This window comes from Sciurus carolinensis, chromosome 12 (genome assembly GCF_902686445.1).
Source record: "Sciurus carolinensis chromosome 12, mSciCar1.2, whole genome shotgun sequence".
Classification (NCBI taxonomy): Eukaryota; Metazoa; Chordata; class Mammalia; order Rodentia; family Sciuridae; genus Sciurus; species Sciurus carolinensis.
The window spans coordinates 42,485,301-42,506,958 of NC_062224.1; the positions used below are offsets into that span (position 1 = coordinate 42,485,301).

General features: G+C 36.7%; 1 protein-coding gene and 1 non-coding gene across 20 annotated transcripts in view; both read left to right on the forward strand.

The window, feature by feature from the left end:
• The window catches only part of Pard3 (par-3 family cell polarity regulator), a 649,712-nt gene that overhangs the window by 463,722 nt on the left and 164,332 nt on the right, over positions 1-21,658 (forward strand). For 15 of the 19 annotated variants that reach the window (XM_047521509.1, XM_047521510.1, XM_047521512.1 and 12 more), the window contains one exon: positions 18,621-18,731. The exons of the other annotated variants lie outside the window; for them this stretch is intronic. In XM_047521509.1, coding sequence (XP_047377465.1) covers positions 18,621-18,731 — 111 coding nt within the window. The remainder of the gene's footprint in view (positions 1-18,620; positions 18,732-21,658) is intronic. 19 annotated transcript variants of the gene reach the window in all.
• Trnav-uac (transfer RNA valine (anticodon UAC)) lies at positions 5,564-5,637 on the forward strand. The gene has a single exon. It is a non-coding gene; the product is annotated as a tRNA-Val (tRNA).

Genomic DNA, 21,658 nt, shown 5'->3' on the forward strand with positions numbered 1-21,658 from the left:
CCTTTGCAGGTTGACAGAGACACACTACAGATGGGAAATCAAAGCAGCCTTTAGCTTGTGAAGTGTTGTCTGATTCAGTGTATGACCCAGATACTTTTGGCAGGAAAGACCAGTTACCTGTTGTAGGACTTTTACTCTGATTGCTTCTTTTTCTTTTTTTTTTAAATATGTTTTTTTTTTAGTTGTGGGTGGACACAGTATACCTTTATTTTTATGTGGTGCTGAGAATGGAACCCAGCGCCTACCCTGCCTAGGTGAGCCATAGCCACAGCCACAGCCCCAGCTCTCTGATTGCTTCTTAAGAGACAGCTTCATTGTATATCCACTCCCTGCTTCTGTCCCACCCTGTCAGTTGTAGTGCTATGTAACTCTGGAATAAGCACAGCAGATAGATGCATCCATAGAACATTTTGCCTACCTTGCACAAAAACATCACCTGGCCGGTAAGATAAATTCTGAGTATTTTCCCACTCACCTGGCAAAAACTGTTTGTAATGATGAGCAGGTGGATTTATTGTTGTTTTCTTCAAGCCTTGATTTAGAGTATGTATGATTTTTTTTTTTTAGTAATTGGGAGGTAAAACCACTTCATACATTCAACAGAAATCTATTAGGATACCCAATGCATCCTGGGCACCGTGGCAGGGGTCAGGATATAGTGAGAAATGACAGGCACTGACCTATTGATGAGCATGCCCCATTCCAGGGAGACTTGGGAAAGGGGGATGTGGGCCTAGATCAAACTAGAGAGATTGCCTCCTTCCAGAAAAATGACTTTAAAACTGAGATCTCAAAGATGTTTTGAATTCTCTATCTGAAGGAAATGTTGAAGGAAAGAAGTATTTTAAACCAGTGAGATTCAAAAATTTTTTAAAACTATCATGCATAGTAAGAAAAACATTCTTACCTTGCAACCCAGTGAGCATGCACCAATAACTAAAACATTTCTTGAAATACTTGCCCTTCTGTACGTAAGTCCTGTTGTATTTTGTTAACAGGTGTGTAGCATAGTGGTTAAGAGCCTACACTCTGAAGTTAGATTGCTTGAGTTCAAATCTCAGCTATATGGTTACCCTGGAATCTTGGGCACATTGATTAACCTCTTTGTGCTTTACTCTTTTTTTTTTTTTTTTTTTTCTCAGTAAAATATGCATACCATGTGCACCTACCCCTCAGAGTTGTTTTGAATCTAGAATTACCATAGAAAAGCATCTTAGAATTGCTGCTGCTACTGAGCAAGCATTAGCTAGATATGACCTACTGCTACTGTTACTATTCTTCATTGATTAAAAAAATGCTAGGTGAGTACCACCAAATCAACTTTTATATCTTAGCATGTTATACCAGACACCTTGAAAAAAATAGTTTTGATGCGGAAATTGTCTAGAGTGAACTTGGAGAGGCAGGATGGCTTCTCATAAATATCCCAGGACCATATCCTAAGGACCTTGGCTAAACATTCAAGGACAATGGTTTGATAATAAGTTTTTGGAAAATTAACATATTTCTCTCACTGCACTGCATAGTGTGAACTAAAGGGCAGGATTCTGGTGAGGCTGGGAACTCTTGCTAGGTAGCTATTGCAGTTGTAGCTGTACATGGTGACCACAAGGACAGAGAGTAGAATCCAGGGGACTTGGTTATTTAATTAGATGTAGGGGAAAACAAACAAACAAACAAAAAGACAATAACAAGGGAGAATAACAGTAAGAAATCTCACAATTTTGGCCTGATCAACTGGGTGGATGGTCACACACTGACTGAAAGACACTGGAGGAGGTCAGTGTGGAAGAAATGTGATAGATCTAAATGGAGTTGACAGATGAGTAGATGAGAGATTCCAGACAGGTAAAGTGATTCTTGAAACCATGACTCAATTCCTGGAAGAGAGTGCCTGGGAAGTGGGGAGGGACAGCAGGTGAAGGCCATGGAATCTGAGGCCCCTACAAATATGGGGAGTCAGTACAGGACAGGGATCCGGATGGTGGGAGGAGGCATTAGTGATTGAGGAGAGGCTGCTGCAGAGAGAGGAGGAAAACCAGGAGGGTGGTCATAACAGCCATTAGAACAAGGATGTTTTTTATTTTACATTATTTTTTAAATTAGAATGATGTGGTCAATAGTTCTCCTGTTGAGAGGTTGAAACCTGCTCCTGGCCTTGGCTGTGTGCGAGTGATTAGTCAGTGGTGCCACTGAGCCTGCTTTGAGTGGTTGCCCGCTGCTGAGTAATAGTGTTTCTCTACAATGCCAGTGTAGTCTCTTATGCCAAGGTTTGTTCCAAGTTGAGAACATTACATGCTAGTTAATTAACTTAAGAAGTAAAGCTTTTTTCCCCAACATTCCCTACACATAGACACAAAACCAATGCCAAATTTCCACATTTTTTGAGCAGTAGAAATGACATACTAAGTGATGTATTAATCCCAATGCAGATTTTTGAACAAGGATTGTAGAATTTAGGTTATGAAGAATATATTTTAAGTAAACTATTGCCAAAATACAACTTGGTAGCAAAATAAATGTAATGACCTGGGTTTTGTTGACTATGACTCATGTCTTACCTTCAGCGGTGAGAGAATTTATCCTTTGCTTTCTGTTTTTCTTTTCTCTTTTGTGTTGGCAGTTGTGCTACTGTCCAGCATGTGACCTTCCCAGTGGCAGGTGTGGGTTAAGGGCCCCGATATCATTAGGCTCTAAATTAGCTGCTTTGTTCTGAACTTCCCTCATGTTTACACAACAAAAATATTTAGGTCATATTAATTTAATTTATCTAAATGTTTAATTTAAATGTTTAATTTAGATAAATAAAAACCTTTTTTGAAAAAGTGTGCCATGCATGGTGGCATAAGCCTATAGTCCCAGCAACTTGGAAGACTGAGGCAGGAGAATTGCAAGTTCAAGGCCAGCCTCAACAATTTAGTGAGATCCTTAGAAACTTAATGAGATCCTATCTCAAAATGGAAAAGAAAAAGGTTTGAGGATGTAGCTCAGTGGTATAGCTCCCCCGGGTTTAATTCCCAGTACAAAAAAAGAAAGAGAATAATTGTAATGTTTAACCTCTATATAATCAGAGTCCTGGATCTGGGAGTGCTGTTCAGTGGTAGAGTACTTACCTTGCATGCACAAGTCCCTGGGTTTGATCCTTGGTGCTGTAAAAAAATAAAAATACAAATCAGTATTTACATTTTAAGACTGTTTTCTCAGGGCCTATTTTCCCAGGATTTGTGAGTGCCTCTTTTCCTTTTACCTCAAAAAATTGTAATAAATATGAGTTGCAGATATCTTTCTTTTTCATGGCCACAGTGTTTGTCTTTTGTATTCTACTCCCAAAGAATAATAGAATGCTTGGTGTATTCAAAATATTGATGCTTTATGTAGACAGTTGAAATTGGTATATTGAACATGTTCATGATTTTAGCTTGTTGGCTTTTTCTAAAGGGCACCATGACTCTGTTCTTCTTACATGCATCTTTTAAAAAACTTTTAATTATTTTCTACTTGCATTTTTAATTTCACAAATCATTCTCTGTATTATGTACTTTATTGTTGATGCATTAAAAATCTAAATAGTTTTCTGTCTGGAAATGTATTTCCCAGAACAGTAATAGACTTATATGTATTTCCTTTTGTGACACAATTTTGATTCTTTTAATTTTCAGTAGTAAAATATTATGGACCACGTGTTATTTTTAAAAAGTTAGAAAATGTAACTATCTTGTTTGTTAACAGATAGCCGTGGAATCTTAAATGAGTTTCTACTAAGGTTTTAAATCTTCCTTCTCAATTTTAATGAACAACTAGAAAACATGTTTTTCCTATGAAACTCTTCTGAAAAGTTTCTACATTCCAATATAATTTTAGCTATTCAGACATTACTGTCTTATATTCTCAAAGTTCTTTTTCTCTTTGAGTAGACCCCTATTTAGAATGACAACATGAACTCCTTTGAACATTATTATTTTTGTTCGTGAAATGGAAGTTCTGTAAGTCACTAATGCCGAATTTTTGTATCATTTCCATTTAGTACAGTGAGCAGTGGACCTTTCCTTTAGAACTATCTTCCACCATTATGTATCCATGCAGCTGATTGGCTGTCTAGTTAGAGAGAAAACACTTATTAACAACCAAGATAATAGAAGGGTGGGTAGTGGTGTCTACTCACCAAATGGTGAGTATCCAAATAGCATCAGCAACAATGAGGAGAAGATGAAAATCATTTCTGACTCATGGCCTGTTGTCTTCAATAGTGAGAGTGCTTGTCAGCTGGAAGGGCAGCTCTGGGCTGAATAGATGAGGCTTTGCTGTGGTGGTTATTTTCAGTTGCTTCAATTAATTCCACTCTTACACCTATGGAAGGCTATTGGCTCCTCCCTGCCCTCTGTTTGCCACCTGGGTTGACTTTTAGGGCAACATCTTGAGGAGAAAATTAGTTTCCAGGAACTGTGGGACTGAGCTGGTATGATAGTGACCTGAGAATAGGATCATTATAGAGATGCTGCAAATAAACACTCTCTTTTACTGGGAAGCTGAACATATGAAAAGAGACACTCCTTCTTGTCTCCTTATCTCCACGACTGTATCTGCGAGCAGTCATTTCAGTTGTAGCACCAATGCGCAAAACTACAGCTTAAGCAGACCAGGGTTTCTCTCATTTTAAAGAAGTCTGGCTTTTTGTAGTGGCCTCAGTTTGTTATCAGTGTCACTACCTTCTTTTTATTCAACCATCCTGAATATGTATTTTAATATTTTTTATTGTAGTAAAATACACTTAGCATAATATTTGTCATCTTAATCATTTTTAAAATGCGTATGTTCAGTGGCATTAAGTACATTTGCATTGTTGTGCAAACCCTCATCCTCATCCATCTCCAAAACACTTTCATCTAGCAAAAGTGATCCTCTGTACCCATAAAACTAACTCCCTATTTCCCTCTTTTCCCACCCCTGGAGACCACCCTTTTACTTTCTGTCTCTATGAATTTGACTACTCTAGGTGCCTCATGTAAGGGAAATCACACAGTATTTATCTTTTTGTCACTGGTCGATTTCATTTAGTGTGATGTCTTCAGGGTTGCAGTCCTATTTAGCACATTAGAATGTCCTTTTATGGTTGAATAATATTCCATGATATGTATATACCACACTTTGTTTCTCAATTCATCCATCATTGGACACTAGGTTATTCCAAGTAATGCTCCTTTAAACATGACTGTCTCAACACATATTTCTGTCTTCAGTGTCACTTCATGGTTACATCTCTAGTAATCTTGTCAGCATTCTCAGCAGGAGAGAAGAGGAAAGGGAAAAAACCTAAGCCTCATTGTGTAAATTCCTATTATCAATTTCTGTGAACCAGAAATTTAAGTTTAACAGTAATAATAAAATAGTTACTATTTATTGAGTGCTTGTATGTGCCAGCACACGGTGATATATAATTCATTTAATCCTCACAATAAATCTGTAAGGATGGTTGCATTTGACCAAAGAGTAAATTGAGGCATAAAGAGATTAAACAAGTCCTATAGCTGTTTGTCATAAAGTTATTAAGAGGAGAAACAAGGGCTGGGGAGATAGCTCAGTTGGTAGAGTGTTTGCCTTACAAGCACAAGGTCCTGGGTTCAATCCCCAGCACCGCAAAAAAAAAAAAAAAAAAAAAAAAAAAACCAAGGATGTGAACCCAGGATTCTGACTCAAGTCTGTGCTCTCAACTGCCGCCTTCCGTCTTTTATTCCTGTTTCTAGTGGACTGGACAATGTCATTTTATCTCAAGTAAAGTGTATCTTCTCACCCAGTCAACTCAGGGGTCTGATAGAAGGAGGAAGAGGAGATTGAATACTGGGTACCAGCTAGCAGAATCTGCTGTGGATCACCTGATGCTAAAAAGTCTTTTCTTCACCTCATGGTTTGTGAAGCCAGGTGCCTGAATGCGACCTCCAGAGGCCTGAAGCCACAACTACCTCATAGCTCCAGGCTGCTCTTCATCCTTACTCCATTGTGCTAGCCGAGATTAACCACTGCTGGCCAGGTTATTCTGGTTTAACCAAAGGAGAGGGAGTATACCACATATGGTGGCAAACATTATATCTACCACTTAAATGATCACAATCTTCCAAACATAGGGACCCTGGAGTAGCTACCTGGAAATGGAGGAGGGACGGATATATAGATACTCTAGTTAAAAAATACTGTCCATTATGTATTGAGCGTTGATTTCTGCCAGCAGTGTGCTATATGGTTTTAAACATGATAGCTTGTAATTATTGTTACTAACATTTTAAAATAGTATTTTTATTATTTAGTAGTGCTATTTGTCACATATCAAGTAACCCATGTTTTTCTGATTTGGGGGGGCAGGCTCTTAATCATGATATATTTTAGAATATGTGCTGCTGAAGCGAGCACTTAATCATGGTATATTGATTGTACTGACTGACTTTGGTACCTTATGGAAACATCTCATAACATATTCTTGTTTTAGCATGCTAGATCATGTTTTGTGTGTCTATGCCAGATCTTGTCTTCTGGGATTTAGATGGTCATCTGCATTCAACTCTAACCATCTTAGTATAAAGATACTTCTCTCCTTAATATCCTGAAATATATACATCTTTTGGGGATGAAAATTGATATGTCTACTACTGTCTCTTCACTCCTCTTATCTTATTCTTTGTAATAATGAAGATAATGTCTTAAACCCTAGCCAAGTGGTTCTTAATTTCCAGAGTTTTGCCCCTTATGAGTGTTTGTCAGTGTCTGGTGACTTCTTTGGTTGACACAAATAGGAAAGGGGTGCTACTGGAATCTAGTAGCTATGGAGGCTGCTAAATTTCTTTGATGGATAAGAGTGTCTGCCTTTGCAAGGGACCCTTACCCCAAATTTCAACAGTGCAAAGGTTGACAAACTCTACTGCTGCCCGCTCTCAGCTGAGATGGATAACTTGGAGCTGAGTTGCGGGTCTTCAGATGTTACCCAAATGCTTTGGTATTTTTATGTTGGATTGTTTCATCACTATCCATTAGCAGCATGTATTGACTATTATTCTGTGTCAAGGAACAGCATACCATGCATTTTGGTAGATGTTTGAGGGTCAAAATTTTATTTACCATTTTCAAATTTATTTATGGTCTAGTTGGTTTTAGATTACTCAATGTTCTTTGGCAGAGATTATTTTTAAAGTATATTTTTAATGTTAGCATAACAAAGATGTTACTTCATGGACTCTTGATGTGTAAGTCAACATGAAGAAAATTACGTGTACAAAAGGGTTGAGATGTACATCTTAGAGGGTGAAGAGTGTGCTAGAGTAGAGAGAATTAGGGATTTAGATTTGCTACTCACCTTACCCAGCCCAGCCCCACCACCTCTTCTTGTACCTATCTTCCACATCAGCCTCAGTTACCTAATTTCCACTTTCTTCACTTTTAATTTTAATAACAAATTTGTAAGTTAGCCTTTTGAACTTTTAAGGTACCGTCCATCTGTTAGTTCATATTATTTGGTTAGTTCTTGGTGGTTTTCTTCCCTGGCTTATTCTTCTTTTTCCTAGGTAGGTATTCTGAAACCCTTCTCTACACTCTTGAGAGTTTATGTACATAGTGTCCTCAATGATATTAGGTTCACTAATACACCATGATTATACACACTAGTTAAGAGCAGACAGTTTTAAACTGTAGCCAGGAAAGCAACATAATGATAGCCTATAAAAGCAACTGTAAGTGGGGAAGACTGAACATTTAGAAAGATATTAGTGGCACTGCCTCTAGTTCCAGAATGGTGTTTTGGATGACACTACGTGCTTTCACAGAGCACCTCTTTCTTGCTTGTGATTGCCAGCAAGTAGGCCTAGCATCTGAGACCACACAGCATGCAGTGCAGATGTGACAGCTCTGAGAAGATGGAAATGACTTGGGATGAGAGGAATTCCAGCCCAGTGCACAAATCAACAAGTTCTATATTTGAACACTTGCTGAACTATTTAGTCAAATAAGGAAGAATGTGGTGGTTTGACATTTTGCGAATTTCATGTTCCCTTTCACGTGAGGAGCCTGCGGGTTGGAGTCCAGACAGGAAACACATCTCCTTGTTCTTACCCCTTGTCGCTCCATCCCTGGAACCACGCCAGGATTCTGGATCTTAGTTCCCAGCTGGGTTCTTAACCACAGCTGAGTCATTGGTAACGTATAATATTGTGTATCCTGGTAGAGAGAAAACACATCCCAGAACAGTGTAGAAACTTGCCTGGGGAAGAACTGCTGCTCTCACCAGGTGTCCCAAAACCAGGACATGCTGCGAAGGCACTGATTTCTCAGCCAAATAGTCCCTTGCTTTTTAAGAGGGTGTGATTCAAGCAGACAGTAGGCATCTGCATCTGGGTTTGGGGACCTGTTGCCTCTTGGGGCGGGGGGCTCTGCTTGCCCTCCCAGTTTCAAAAGTTAGATGTGGCCTCTAGTTCTTGACAATTTGCCACAACACTGGCCTTTTGGGCCTTGGAAAGCACATCAGCTCCTGAAAGTAGACTCTGAATATGCAAATCAAGTTAAAGATTAAAAAAAAAAAAACCCAAGAATCTGCACCTCTTAATTTACTCTATAGAGAGCATTCTCTAAGAAATGTGAATCAACAGAAATTGTTTCCTATAATCGACAGAAAAAAGTGCTGACTGACATCTTAACTTCATAGATAATGAGATCTTTGGGGAAGTTTTCATCTTTCGAAGTTTCCAGGAGCTATACAAAAAATCTGAGACTTTTTTTCTTTTGAAACTTCAATGACCATAATATCTTTCTTTGTGACTTCCGCCTGTTCTATAAACATATGAGAATAAAGAGGCATTTGAAAGTGTTTCCGCTTTAACTAACATATCCCTTTGTATCAGTAGTTCAAACATGTAATTTGATTCACAGTGCCTATTTAACTGAGAGTGAATATTCCTAACTAGAAATTTTTAAAAAGATACCTTGTGCATATATTTATGTAGTGTCATGAACCTTTTGAACCAGGATACCAATTTGAGAATCAGAAAGGCAGATGGCAACAGGAATTATTAGGATTATCTTTGTTACTAAATACTCCTTATTTTTTGTCCTACAGAAAAAGGTGTGTAGTAAAATATCATTCTACCTTTTATTATTTTTTTTTCTTTCAAGTGCCCTTTTAAATGGATGTATTTTTGTGACTTGGGTCTCATTAGCATTTCTTGTGGGGACTGCCTTCGGGGCAAGACCACTTACTAAATTGTTCTGATGTCTTAGGAAAAGGAAAACCATGGAAACCAGATGTAGGGTATGATTATTTGCCTCTGACCTGGCAAAGTGTTGGGTTTAACAAAAGAAGCTTAATAGAAATGCTCAAATTGACCCTTCTCATCACTTGTGCTGCTTCGAGCTCAATCAATCTCTCATTATTATCAGAGTTATTCGAGCAAAGGCAGCAGTGATAGTATTTTTCATAATCACTCCTTGAGCCAAATGTAATTTGCAATTTGTAGTATTGTATTATGAAACAATAATGCATTAAAGTGAACAGAACAAGAATTAGGAGCGTGGTGGTGGAGAAAAGGATCCAGAGAAGGAGTTGCATGAAAGGCACTCTCATTTTAAGTGGACGTGGATGATTTCATTGCCAAATTAAGCATTTTTAAAAAATCAGAATTGTGTGTTGTTTTTGCTGTGTGTAAGTACATATGAATGTATATGTGTGTGTTGTGTGTGTCTGCATGTATGTATATATTGTAATAAAGTCGGTGTAGTTAAGGAAGAAAGAAAATATAATTTGCATATTATTTGCATTTGGATGTTAGGGATTATGGGGTTAGTATGGTTTGATTACCTGTGTGGATCTGATTTGGAAAAAAGTGGTAAGGCATGGCAAGCTTTATAAAAACCTGGTATAGAGCAGTAATTAGTAATTGACCTCTTTTCACAAAGAGGGAATTATTTGCCCCAGAAAGCATGTCATGTGATCTGTGAACAGATACCTGAAAAGCTTCAACATCATAATTAAGGTATGCTTCTACTCATCTGCTCTCATTTTACTAGGACGCTTCCAAGTATAGATTGCAAATAGTATTTCAGTTATTTATGTTTTTGTCTTGTGTTTGGAAGGATTACTGTGTGTGATCTCCCCCTTTAAGTCTTTCTTTCTGATTCCCACACTTTTTCTTTCCTTCTTTTCCATGTTTGGAATTTACAATGTTTCTTATAAAGTCAAGATTGATTCTGTGCTGAATTCCTTTTGCCCCCCTCTATTTTCAATTCCTCAATTATTGTTTTAATATATCCTTGTTCCATATCCTTCTGGGATTTCTGAAGTGTCAGATTACAAAGTATATCAGCACATCCTTGATTGGATAACAAAGGCTATGCCAGGGTAAGAGTGCACTTAAAGGGACATTTAATGGGACTCCTGAAAAGGATATGTTATCCATTAAGGGTACATTGCACATCTAAGGCTTGGTTAAGTAGAGCTTTTTTTTTTTTTTTTTTTTTTTTAAGAAAAAAAAAAGGAAGAAAAAGTCATTTCTTTTTCCCTCCATGCCAAGCAACACAAATTTGGTTTATTAAATCTAATCAGACTAGCAATGATGAAAACTGCACAATCAAATAATGATCCTCAAGTTTGTGAATTTCCTTTTAAAGAGAACCCCTGCTAAACTCTACCAGCTAAAAACTGTACCCCATCTTACAAAAAGCACTATCAAGTTGTCATGTACCCTTTTTCTCTCCCTTCTCATCATTGTTGATTACCAAGATTTTTTTTTTTTTTTTTGCCTAAATAGGAGCTTTCTGCTTTTCATAATCAGCCTTCTCTTCCCTGATTCATCCAGCGTTGCTACAATCTACTGCTGAGCAAATCAGTGCGCTTTCATGACAGCGATTTCTTAAAATGTCACTAAAATATGTGAGATCCTGCACAGGAAGGACATATTAGGAGTGACTTATTTTTTTTCCTCATTTCGTTTGTAAAAAGGAGTCTGAAGTATTTAAAATATGGCCAGAGACCAGAAGCACAGCATTACAAAAGACAAATGGCTCAAGTACGCTCCTTGCTATTTCACTCTCTGAATGAGTTTGGGCAGTGTGATGCGCTTCTGCCACTGCATGACAGCATTTGCATATACCAGGACAGATGATTTTAACATATGGAGGGTCCTTGCATTTAGAAATGTTGGCAGTGTCCTGTGAATGGGTGTGTGGGCAGTGTTATGATCCTTTATAATGATTAGGAACCGTTCTTGTCCTGGCCTTCAAATGCGTGATATTTGTAGACAAATTCCATTCAGGAGCAGTATCCCCAGTACTGAAATGCTACAGGCAATGCAAAACTTATCACATTTATTTAAACAAAGATTTTACTAACCAACTGTTCTGAGCATAAAACAATAGTGTCTTTGGTTCATAAGCTGGTGGAAAAGTCTTAGGTCTGAATTCTGGCTTTGCTACTTACTTGTTCTGTTACCTGACAGATCACTGGATTCCAATGTGCTTCTTGACCCAGGCTTCTCCCTGCTCAGCAGGAGGATGACAACACCTCCCTCACATTCTGAGTGGTGATTAATGATATAAAGAACATAATAAGACTTCAATAAATTCTAGTTAAATGTAATTAAGTAATTAAAAGAGCATTCATTACTCAGTTTTATGTCTCATGTAGGAATTACACAACTTGGACTTCATAGATCTTGGAATTTCATTTTCTTGTAGGAGTATTCAAGCTTAGATCTGCTACCTTCAACTACCTGTGAGGAGACCTGATCTCTAGTCTGAACTCGTGTTGTCACTGGGTAGCTCCTAGTACCAGTGTGGCCTCAGTTTCTTCTGTAAAATAATGCATTGTTCTAGGAGACTAATTTCTAATTTTTGATTTCCAGAAACATTCAGTGCATATAGACAAGAATGCAAGAGAATTTACAAAGATATATGGCAAGATTTTTTTTTTTTATCTTTACAGGAAATCCACAGCAGTTCATTATTGTGTTAGAAATGAGAGTGATAAGTTGAGGAAAGTTAAAACACCGAGAATGTGGGGAAAGTTAGTACCTGAATCAATTGAAGACAGGTTTCTAGAGAAACTTGGGTCACAGACTGTTTAGGAAAAGTATGGCTTGAAGGACTACAGAGGAACGATGTCAATGGCTTGTGCTCTTGCTTTTCTTTTTGTGGTGCTGGGGATGGAACCCAGGGCCTTGTGCACACTAGGCAAATGCTCTACAACTGAGCTGCATCCCCAGCCCTCATGGTTTTGCTTTGATTTGTGTGAGCAATGTGTTCTGAGCTATGCAAAGAACTGGATTGGGATGCAGGAATGACACCACGCAGGGTACATAATTTGACTGTAGTAAATCTTGAGAGTGGCTCACTGGGCAGCTGATATCTCTAGAGGACCTTTAGGGCAAATGGAAGAATCATCATTGAAGTCAGTGGTCAAAGACAGGTTATGCAATGGCTCTAGAAACACATGCATCTACCAGAAACAACTGGAAGATTCCAGAAAGAGAAAATGAATTCTTGGAAAGAAAAGGCTATAAAATAAATCATGTGGCAATGCAAATACTTAGAAAAGACAGACAAAATATAGGACAGAATATTGAGTTACATGCCTCCATTGATTCCTCCAGTATGGGAGTCTGGCATCCAGACAGTACAAGTGGCTTCTGATAGCTGACACTGAATTCATATTCCAACCATTTTAAGTTCTCTTGCCCAGACAAGCAGTGTCATTTAGCTTACAGATTTCTTAGGGTAAATAGTCAGGCAAGTAATGTAGTAAAGTCTTCCTTGGACTTTGAAGACTGTGATAATTAGCAGTGAGAAATACCAGATTTCAGTGACATGCCAGTGGGAATATTTTAAAGAAAATCTTATTTTTAAAGTTACTCTTCAAATCCTACAAGTTAATTGGTTCTGGATATCTTGTCCATCCATGTTTAAATGTGGCAGAAGATTTTTTAAGACTTTCTTTTTACCATGTTATATTTTCAAATGTGGTATTTGGAAAAGCCCCTTCATTACAAAACCAATTATATTAGTTTTATCCTATTTATAGCAGGATGGTATGTGTTATCATTCACTATAATTTTTCCTTAAGACCTCTAATTTTAGTGGCAGTACAAATATTACACTTTAAATGATAAAATACTTTGGCAGTTTTTATACTGCAGAGAGAATTATGTTACTTTATTAAAAGTCCAAATAATGGTTTAATAGAAATGAAACTCTTAACGGTAGTTAATTTTTGGTGACTGTTCTTTCTACTTAAAACCACAACCTCTTGCTGGATGCGGTGGCTCACGCCTGTAATCCCAGCAGCTCAGGAGGCTGAGACAGGAGGATAGCAAGTTCAAAACCAGCCTCAGCAAGAGTGAGGCACTAACAACTCAGTGAGACACTGTCTCTAAATAAAATACAAAAGAGGACTGGGAAAGTGGCCCAGTGACTGAGTGCATCTGAGTTCAATCCTCTGTACCCTGGCCCCCAATAAAAACAACCTCTCCTGGTGGTTTTGTTTGCTGTTTGCACTGGTCAGCAAGAGCTCTTTGTGCCTGTCATTGTTTACTGTAATGACACATGGCTGATCGGGCAGACAGCAATAAGTTCATCTATAATGTGTCATAGTAAAACCCATTTAGCAGATTACTTTGAGATTACTTTAGCTGAGGGTAAATGTTGCTGAATCCTTTATGAGGAAAGTCCCGTGCTTAAGAATGATTACAGTCCTGCTCTGACTGAGACAGGCTCATCCACTGAATCTTTCTGTGAAGGAGACTTCAGTGTCACTTTGGCTTATTTTTCTCTGTACTTTCCCCAGGCTGTCACCTCTAAAGCAAGTTTTCTCCTATAATTTTTTTTCAAGCTCTATGTTTCCCTTTTGTTTTTCTATTTTTTTTAAAAGGCATTCTCCTATGTTAACATGACTAGCAGATTTCCTGAGGCACTAGGGTAGGTGGGCACTCTACCTGTCAGCCTCACATCTGTTGGGTGATGGTAGCGTTTTCCCCTCGGGATGTCTGTGTGGGTTCATCAGGGGGCAATTAGCAAAACGCCGATTCTCTATTCAGAGTGGGTTGGTTTCCTGGACCTACCGTGAGCCCAGTGTATTTCCAGATTCGCTTTTCAAAAAAAAAAAAAAAAATTACCCAGTTGACTTTCATTTATCCATGACTTTTTAAAAAATATATATATTTTAAATTGTCGATGGACCTTTGTTTTATTTCTTTATTTATATGTGACACTGAGAATTGAACCCAGTGCCTCACACGTGCTAGGCTCTGGCTCTACCACTGAGCTACAACCCCAGTCCCTCATCCATGGCTTTAAAAAAGATATCAGTGTAAAAGAATGGAGGAACTTTGTTTTGTGTAGAGGGAAATGAGAGCAGGAAGGAGCTGGGGTAGGAAAGATAGTGGACTGAGACAGACATCATCACCCTATGTACATGTATGATTGCATGAGTGGTATGAATCTACATCGTGCACAACCATAGAAACAAAAAGTTGTACCCCATTTGTGTACAATGAATCAAAATGCAGTCTGTAAAAATAAAACAAGACATTAGTGTAAAAGTAATTGATACTTTCCAAGCTCTTAAGCATCTTGCTATTGAATGATTATCTTCGAAGCTGATGACTAATTTCAGTTGTGAAACTGACTTGGCACACCTGATGTTTTTCAGTGACCAACCTCTGCCTTTTCAGGAAGAATTCAACAACTATGGATTAGAAGTACAGTAAACTGGACACCATGGTGCACACCTACAATCCCAGCAACTCAGGATTGCAAATTTGAGACCAGCCACAGCAACTTAGTGAAACTCTGTCTTAAAATACATTAAAAAGGGCTGGGGATGTAGCTCAGTGGTAAAGTACTCCTGGGTTTGGTACTGGGGAGTACCAAAACAAAACAAAACAAAAACCAGTAGAATATGCTGGCAATTAGAGTGGATGAGGATACAGATACTTTCATTTTTCTTTTTTGCAAACTAGAATGGTTGGCATATCTTTTCACTTATAGTCTTTATTTCATTCTGTCAGGAAAATTAGAGCTGAGGGATCCATTTTTGCCTCACTCATAAAATAATGTACTGCGATTTTACAGTATACCTTAAAGAAATCACATAATTTATTAAGTAAAGCAGCCATTAAGGAAAATGTCTAAATGTTAACCTATAAACTTTTTATGTACACTTTCTTTACTTTTTCATTCATTAATCTTGAATCTGTAATATAAAAAAGGAAATTATTCTATAGTAGTTTGATTACAAATTTGCAAATAATGTAGTAGTTATTCTCCTGATTAGGAGGTGATATAGGTAACTAATATTTTGCTACCAAACGCAATGAGAAAAAAATGCATTCTTAAATATAAATCAGGATTTCACTCTTTTGTCCTTCTAGTCATTTGTATGTAAGATAAAAAGCTGAAAGTTGAGAGAGTGAATTTATGTACATATGAGATTTGGTGAACAAACTGAAACTTCCTTCATAGAACAGGACGAAAAACATTATAAAAAATATTTTGACATGGTTAAACTCATTGTTTAGAATGAAAATATCTAAGCTGTTTTTAAAAAATGCAAAAATGGGCGGTGGGTGTATTTCAGTGGAAGAGTGCTTGTATACCATGCAGGAGGCCCTGGATGCCACTCCCAAGCACTGCAAAAATAAGTAAATAAATACTATTTTAAAAATGTAAAAATCCACCTATCTCAATTCCCCCCAATATTACTAGCTCAAAGAGTAGATACACATTATTTTCTTATAAAACTGTGCCTTTTGGCACAGATGAATACTGAATCATTATGTGTTGTTGCATTTTATTTCTCAAATATGATGCAGGGTTGAATTTATGTAATTTAGAGTGTGAACCAGCACAATGTCATTAAAAAAAGAGTCATTATGGGCACAGTGTACCATTTGAAGGACATTTATGAATGGGAACATTAAATAGTTAAAATGATTTACCTTTGGAAGTTTCTGATTTTAAGTAAATATATTAAAATTTGAATTGATACTCTTCTAGAAGATAGATATTAATGTACTTTATACTTCCAGATGTCTCAGCTTTGCAGAATAAAAAAGATGAAACTGAACCCCATGGCTTTACATGCCACGTATCTGCTGATGGCTCTCACATTAATGGTCCAGTTTGGCACTGTGGCTTGAATCTTGGCTATGACATCACCTGTGCCTCTGGGTCACCAAATCTTTTCCTGAATATTAATTCCCCTCTTCCAGTTCCATGGCTAAAACCTGTAGTCATTACTGGCTTCCCTCCTCCTCACACCCCTGGCCTCCCTATCAGCAAATCCTGTTAGTGCTATTGTCAAAATATATCCAGAAACTAACCTCTTCTCCAAGTCTCCTCCCCTGATTTACTTACAATATGTTCTTCCCACTGCTGCCAGTATCATTAATATGTCACCAGTGTCACTCCTGTATTTGGAAATCTGCAGTGACTTTTGGTCTCATCTCCTATGTGGTCTTCAAAGTCCTGGGTGCTCTGGTGCCTACTTCATTTCCTCTCATCTCTTGTTCTCTTCAGTTTTCACTATGTTGTTTACTTGTAGTACCTCAAAGAAACTCCACGCCCCTGTGTCTCAGTGCCTTTGCACTTGCTCTCTTCTCTCTCCCAGTATGACTGGTTTCCTTACTTCATTCAGATCTGTGCTCAAATATTTTCTTGTCAGGGAGGTCATTTTTGACCACTTTTTCTGAAATGAATTAGCCTACTCGCTGTGATTTGCTTTCCTCCATAGCACTTTTATCCAAGTACTCCCTCATCTGTTTCATCCTAATTTGTTACTTAACTGTAAGCTACAATGTAAGCTTTATCACAGTCGCTGTGACTTAATGTGTTTTGTTACTGCTTATAGCCTTAAATAAATAAGTCCTTACTACATAGTAGATGCTCAATAAATTTTTGTCAAATGAATAAAAATTGTGTTTCAGTTGTCGGCTTCTGGGATGTATATTTTTTATATTTGTTTGTTCATTATTCCTCAATTATTCATGAATGAGTGAATGAATTCATTCATTTCATAAAGCCCATCATTTTGCTTATCTCTGAGGCATTATTGATATACAGATAAAAATAAAGTCTTTTTTTTTTAATGTTTTGTATTTATTAGCTTTAAAGGCACAGCATGTATTTTATCCCTTGTGAATAGATTTAAGTTGCGTTCTAAATTTAAATTCTTGGGGATTTTTTCTTTTCTTTTTTGCAATTGGAATGATCTTCTAGTGTCCAAACAAAATTAAATGTTAAGGATAGGTTTGCTTAATATAGTTAATTTGCAGTCACTTTCATTGCTTTCTAATAGACAATTTTAAAGGGACAGTTGTGGGAGTATTTTAACTTTTTTTAATTTTAGCATTTTAAGAATGTTCCCTCCTTATTTATAAACCCCTTTGAAAACATAATGGAACCTTAATTACCATGTTAAGGTACCTTCATGGACACTTCATGTGTAGCCAAGTATTTAAACTCAGATTGATATTGACAAGAAAATGATCTGTGCCATTAACCAAGCTGTTAATTGAAATATTCTTTTTTTCTTTATGTCAACTTTCTGTATATCCCTTTCTTTTCTTTTGTGATATTTAATTGTCACTATAAGTTAGATTCCTGGTTCCTTCTTAGATAGAAAGATATAATATGCTTTATTTATATTTGCTTAGATGCATAATTGTAAAAGATTTCTGGTTTGAAATATCAGGTAGCCTGAAGCTCTCAACAGATGACTAGGACTTGAGGATATAGAGAATATGCATCACAGGATTCATGGTCTCTTTTAGGGAAAAATGACAGCAGGAAAAAGGATTGATACCGAACTTCGGGTTTGTGGATACTTTGCATGCCAGATTAGAATGATGTTAGTGTTTCCTTAAGGAGCCTTGAGGTCAGCATCCCTCCGTAGCAGTTTGTGAGCCATTTTTCAATCATGTGTTTGTTCCTCATATTTGTTTTTGATCAGATCTAGATTTCCAAGTCAAAAATGTCACATTCAGCAATCGCTTTTCATCAGACTTAGGAGAGTGTTTGATGAGAATGCCTGAAAGCTTTCGATTTAATAAGCTCAAAGTATTATAGCAGTGTAAATTATCCTTTGTGCTTTATACCTTGCAAACATGGCCTTGTTTGTCAGTTTTTAAACTGTGATGAATGTTTCCAATAAACCAGGCTAAGAAAATAAAGAGGAATAGTTGTTTATGGGAAGATTATTAAATAGATGATTGTGGATTATCATTCTTTAGTCCTGAGAGAAGCTAACTCCAGTGCAGATCCTTTTTCTTCTGCCATCTGAGGTACTCAGAGCACTTGGGCCTATACGATTATTATTTGTTACATAAAGCAAAACTGCAAGTCTTATTGCTCATTTTTGGTTTTGTTTTGCCAAAAGAAAAGTGAATACTGAGGCCATTTTCCCAAAGAGCTTTCTCTGGAATATTCTAGTTGAAAAAAGAGTAAGATGTTCTGACTGAAAATTATTAATACTGATGGCAAGAGACATTTGGCCCTCATTGTGAAGAAGGGAACATTTCACTGAGTATGTGTCTTTATTACAAAGGAAAGAAAACTTATTTTGTATATATTGACAAGTTAGAATTTTTTGTTACCAACAGGTTTGGCAAACATCGAAAAGATGACAAGATTGAGAAAACGGGTAAAATAAAAATACAGGACTCCTTTACATCAGAAGAGGAGAGAATACGAATGAAGCAGGAGCAGGAGAGGTAGACTTCAGTTATTTTGTTAAACCTCATTAGAAAGAGGTTCTGTTTTTTCTTTCTGCTTTCTTTTTATAAGGTTAATATTTTGCATTCATTTTATTATCTGTGTCCATCTGAGTACTGATGGTTGTGAGGTGAATATATTGTAAAGAAGGATTTTTTTTTTAAGAGAGAGAATAGAAACCCTTATATTAATATGAGCCAAAGTGGTTGTCAGTTGTTTTAGTTCAGAACTTTTACATAGGAGGTAGGAGAACACATTAATATTGAATTTATAATTGCTTTAAATAAACAAAAAAATGTTTAAAATCCTGCCTCATTGAACTATGAGTTGTATTATATGATAGTAATACTTAAGAAATACTCATTTGAAAATAACTTGAATTTTTATATCTCCTTTTGAATCTCTTGATTCATAATAAGAATTCAGAGCTGTTAGTTTTTCTCCACATTGTTTTCCTTTCCAATGTGACATTTATTTCCTAATTCTTCTATTTCACTATCTTCACATTTTATGCTATTTTCCACTTAGGTTTTATTCCATCTTCCAGAAAGATGGTTGTTTATTATTGGGTCATTCCATGTTGAAAACCCAAAGACCAATGAAATGGATTAAGAGAGTTACATTAAGCAGCCAATTGAAAATCACTTTTATAAGTGATGAGGATTTCCTCATTTGAATTCCAGGGGATGAGAAAGCAATCTCACACTTGTGCTATTGGATGTGCTATTGGAGTTTACCAGGCTCACAGTGAACACCTCTTTGTAGCATTGCATTTGATGTTCATAGTAGCCAAAGCAAGTGACATTATTTCTATTTTACTTTGAATAATCTTGGGTTTAAGTGAGTTTCTGGTGCTTTGATCAAGTTTTAAAGCTAAATGTTGTCCAGAACTAGAATTCTAGCCCAACAACCTCGAGGTCAAGTTCAGTGTTTTATGATACTTCTGGAGGTGGGATGCTTTCAGTCTTACAAAAATGAATGCCCAAAACTAAAAATGTCATCCCAGGACTGTTTTCTTTAAAGGAGATTAGTGTTTGGATATTTTTATTCATCTTTTTAATACCTCTAAGGTTTTTGGTTCTCCTTTTTTTGTGTGTGTGTATGTTTTTGTTTTATTTTTGTCTGAGTGGAATGATTACTTTGATTCTCTGTAACTTTCCAGAATATATACATGGGAATAACATGGGAGTTTTATGATGTAAGTCTGGGTTTGTTACTGCTGGTTCATTCCATTACTTTATTTATTTATTTATTTATTTATTTATTTATTTATTTATTTATTTATTTTGTTTTCGGCAGTGCTGAGGACTGCATGCTATACAAGTATTCTTGCTGAGTTATATATTTCAGTTCCCAATTTTATTTTTTAGAAAATCACATTGCCTTGTTTATTAGGACTCCCACTATTTCTCACGAATTTTGAGATTTCCAAACTTATTAATAAGCTCACTATTTTTAGGACAGTGCCTAATATTCCTTTGCATGCACAGTATGATATTTAATTGCTCAGAAGATAAACTTCTGTCCTAAAGAGTTTCCCGTGCCTGAAAAGAGAACCTACCAGGTAAATGTATGTGCTCAGATTCATCCACAGGCAAATATGGCATTTAGTTAGAGAGCAATCAGAGCGATAGAAAGAACCATTCTATTTCTTTCATCTCTTAAAACCTGCCAAAGGGGATAGGTTCATTAATCCTGTACCATTTTTCATATCTAAATATTCCTGCTTTGCAGTTTAAGGTGACTTCTGTGTTTCAATGCAGAATTCTATCAACATTTCCCAAAATGCTTTTGTAATGCATCATCAGATATTTCTAGCCAAACAATGATTTTTTCATAATGCTTTCACTTGTATTATTAATTTGCCTAAGGCACAGTTCACTTCTCAGTTTTACTTTTAATCTCCATCTCTGTACCTCTAATGATGCAATCCTTCTGGGAACTAGGTTGGTCATAATGAATTTACAATGTCCAGGAGGCTTAGAGTAAAAATCTTTTAGGGTCAAGGAACAAGTGACTGACCCATTAAAAAAATCAATTAGGATCATAATTTAAGAGAATTATTGTACTTTGACTTTGTATTTCAATAGCAATTTTTACAATTATGTTTTGTTTAAACTCGTAATAGAGTGAGTGAATGCATGAGGCTTGTTGGGGTATACTAAGAGTGTGTTTAATGTTTGTCATTTTGGTAAGGTGACTCTTCTTTGCATGTTATCCCTTCTGTTCTGTATTTTGACATTGGCAATGGAATGCTCCTTTCGAGAATGGAAACTGCAACTTCTTTAGGAAGCGTTTGATTAGAGGAATTGATGAAAATAAATCAACCTCTGCTTATGTTCTCATCACAACTTTTCCCTCTGCTGACTGGCCGTGAAATATTTCCTATAACATTATTTTCCACTGTAACTATTTGAGTTCCAAAAATCATTTTGGCTGATTCTATATAAAAATAGAAAACCTGACATTCCTTAGTTATGAGTTATGACATGTCCACAAACCAAAATATTTTTTCGCCCACATACATCTGTGAAGCCTGAATATTACTTAAGATATAAATATTGAAAAATTGAAAGGACTGTGAATATGATTTAAAATGTTTTTCCTACAAGGTTAAGATTTATTCTGATGGTGAATGTAAACTAGATTCTTCTGAGCCTAGATCTAAGATTAAATTTGATTTCATTCTTACTAACTTCTTCCTCTTCTTTCCACCTGCTGCCAACCCTGGGAGTTTGGGTCTTGAGTAAATGCTGTCCAAGTGGAAGCAATGGATTAGGAACATCCCAGTGTGGGTCTGTCTGCTGGCTCTGCTAGGGCTACCTGCCACAAGTTTGAGCTCACATAACCCAGATCTCTTCTTAAGAAGAGGGAGTCTGGGGTGATGCCAAGGGTAAAGTTAAGTGGTCCTGAGTTGTACTATTTT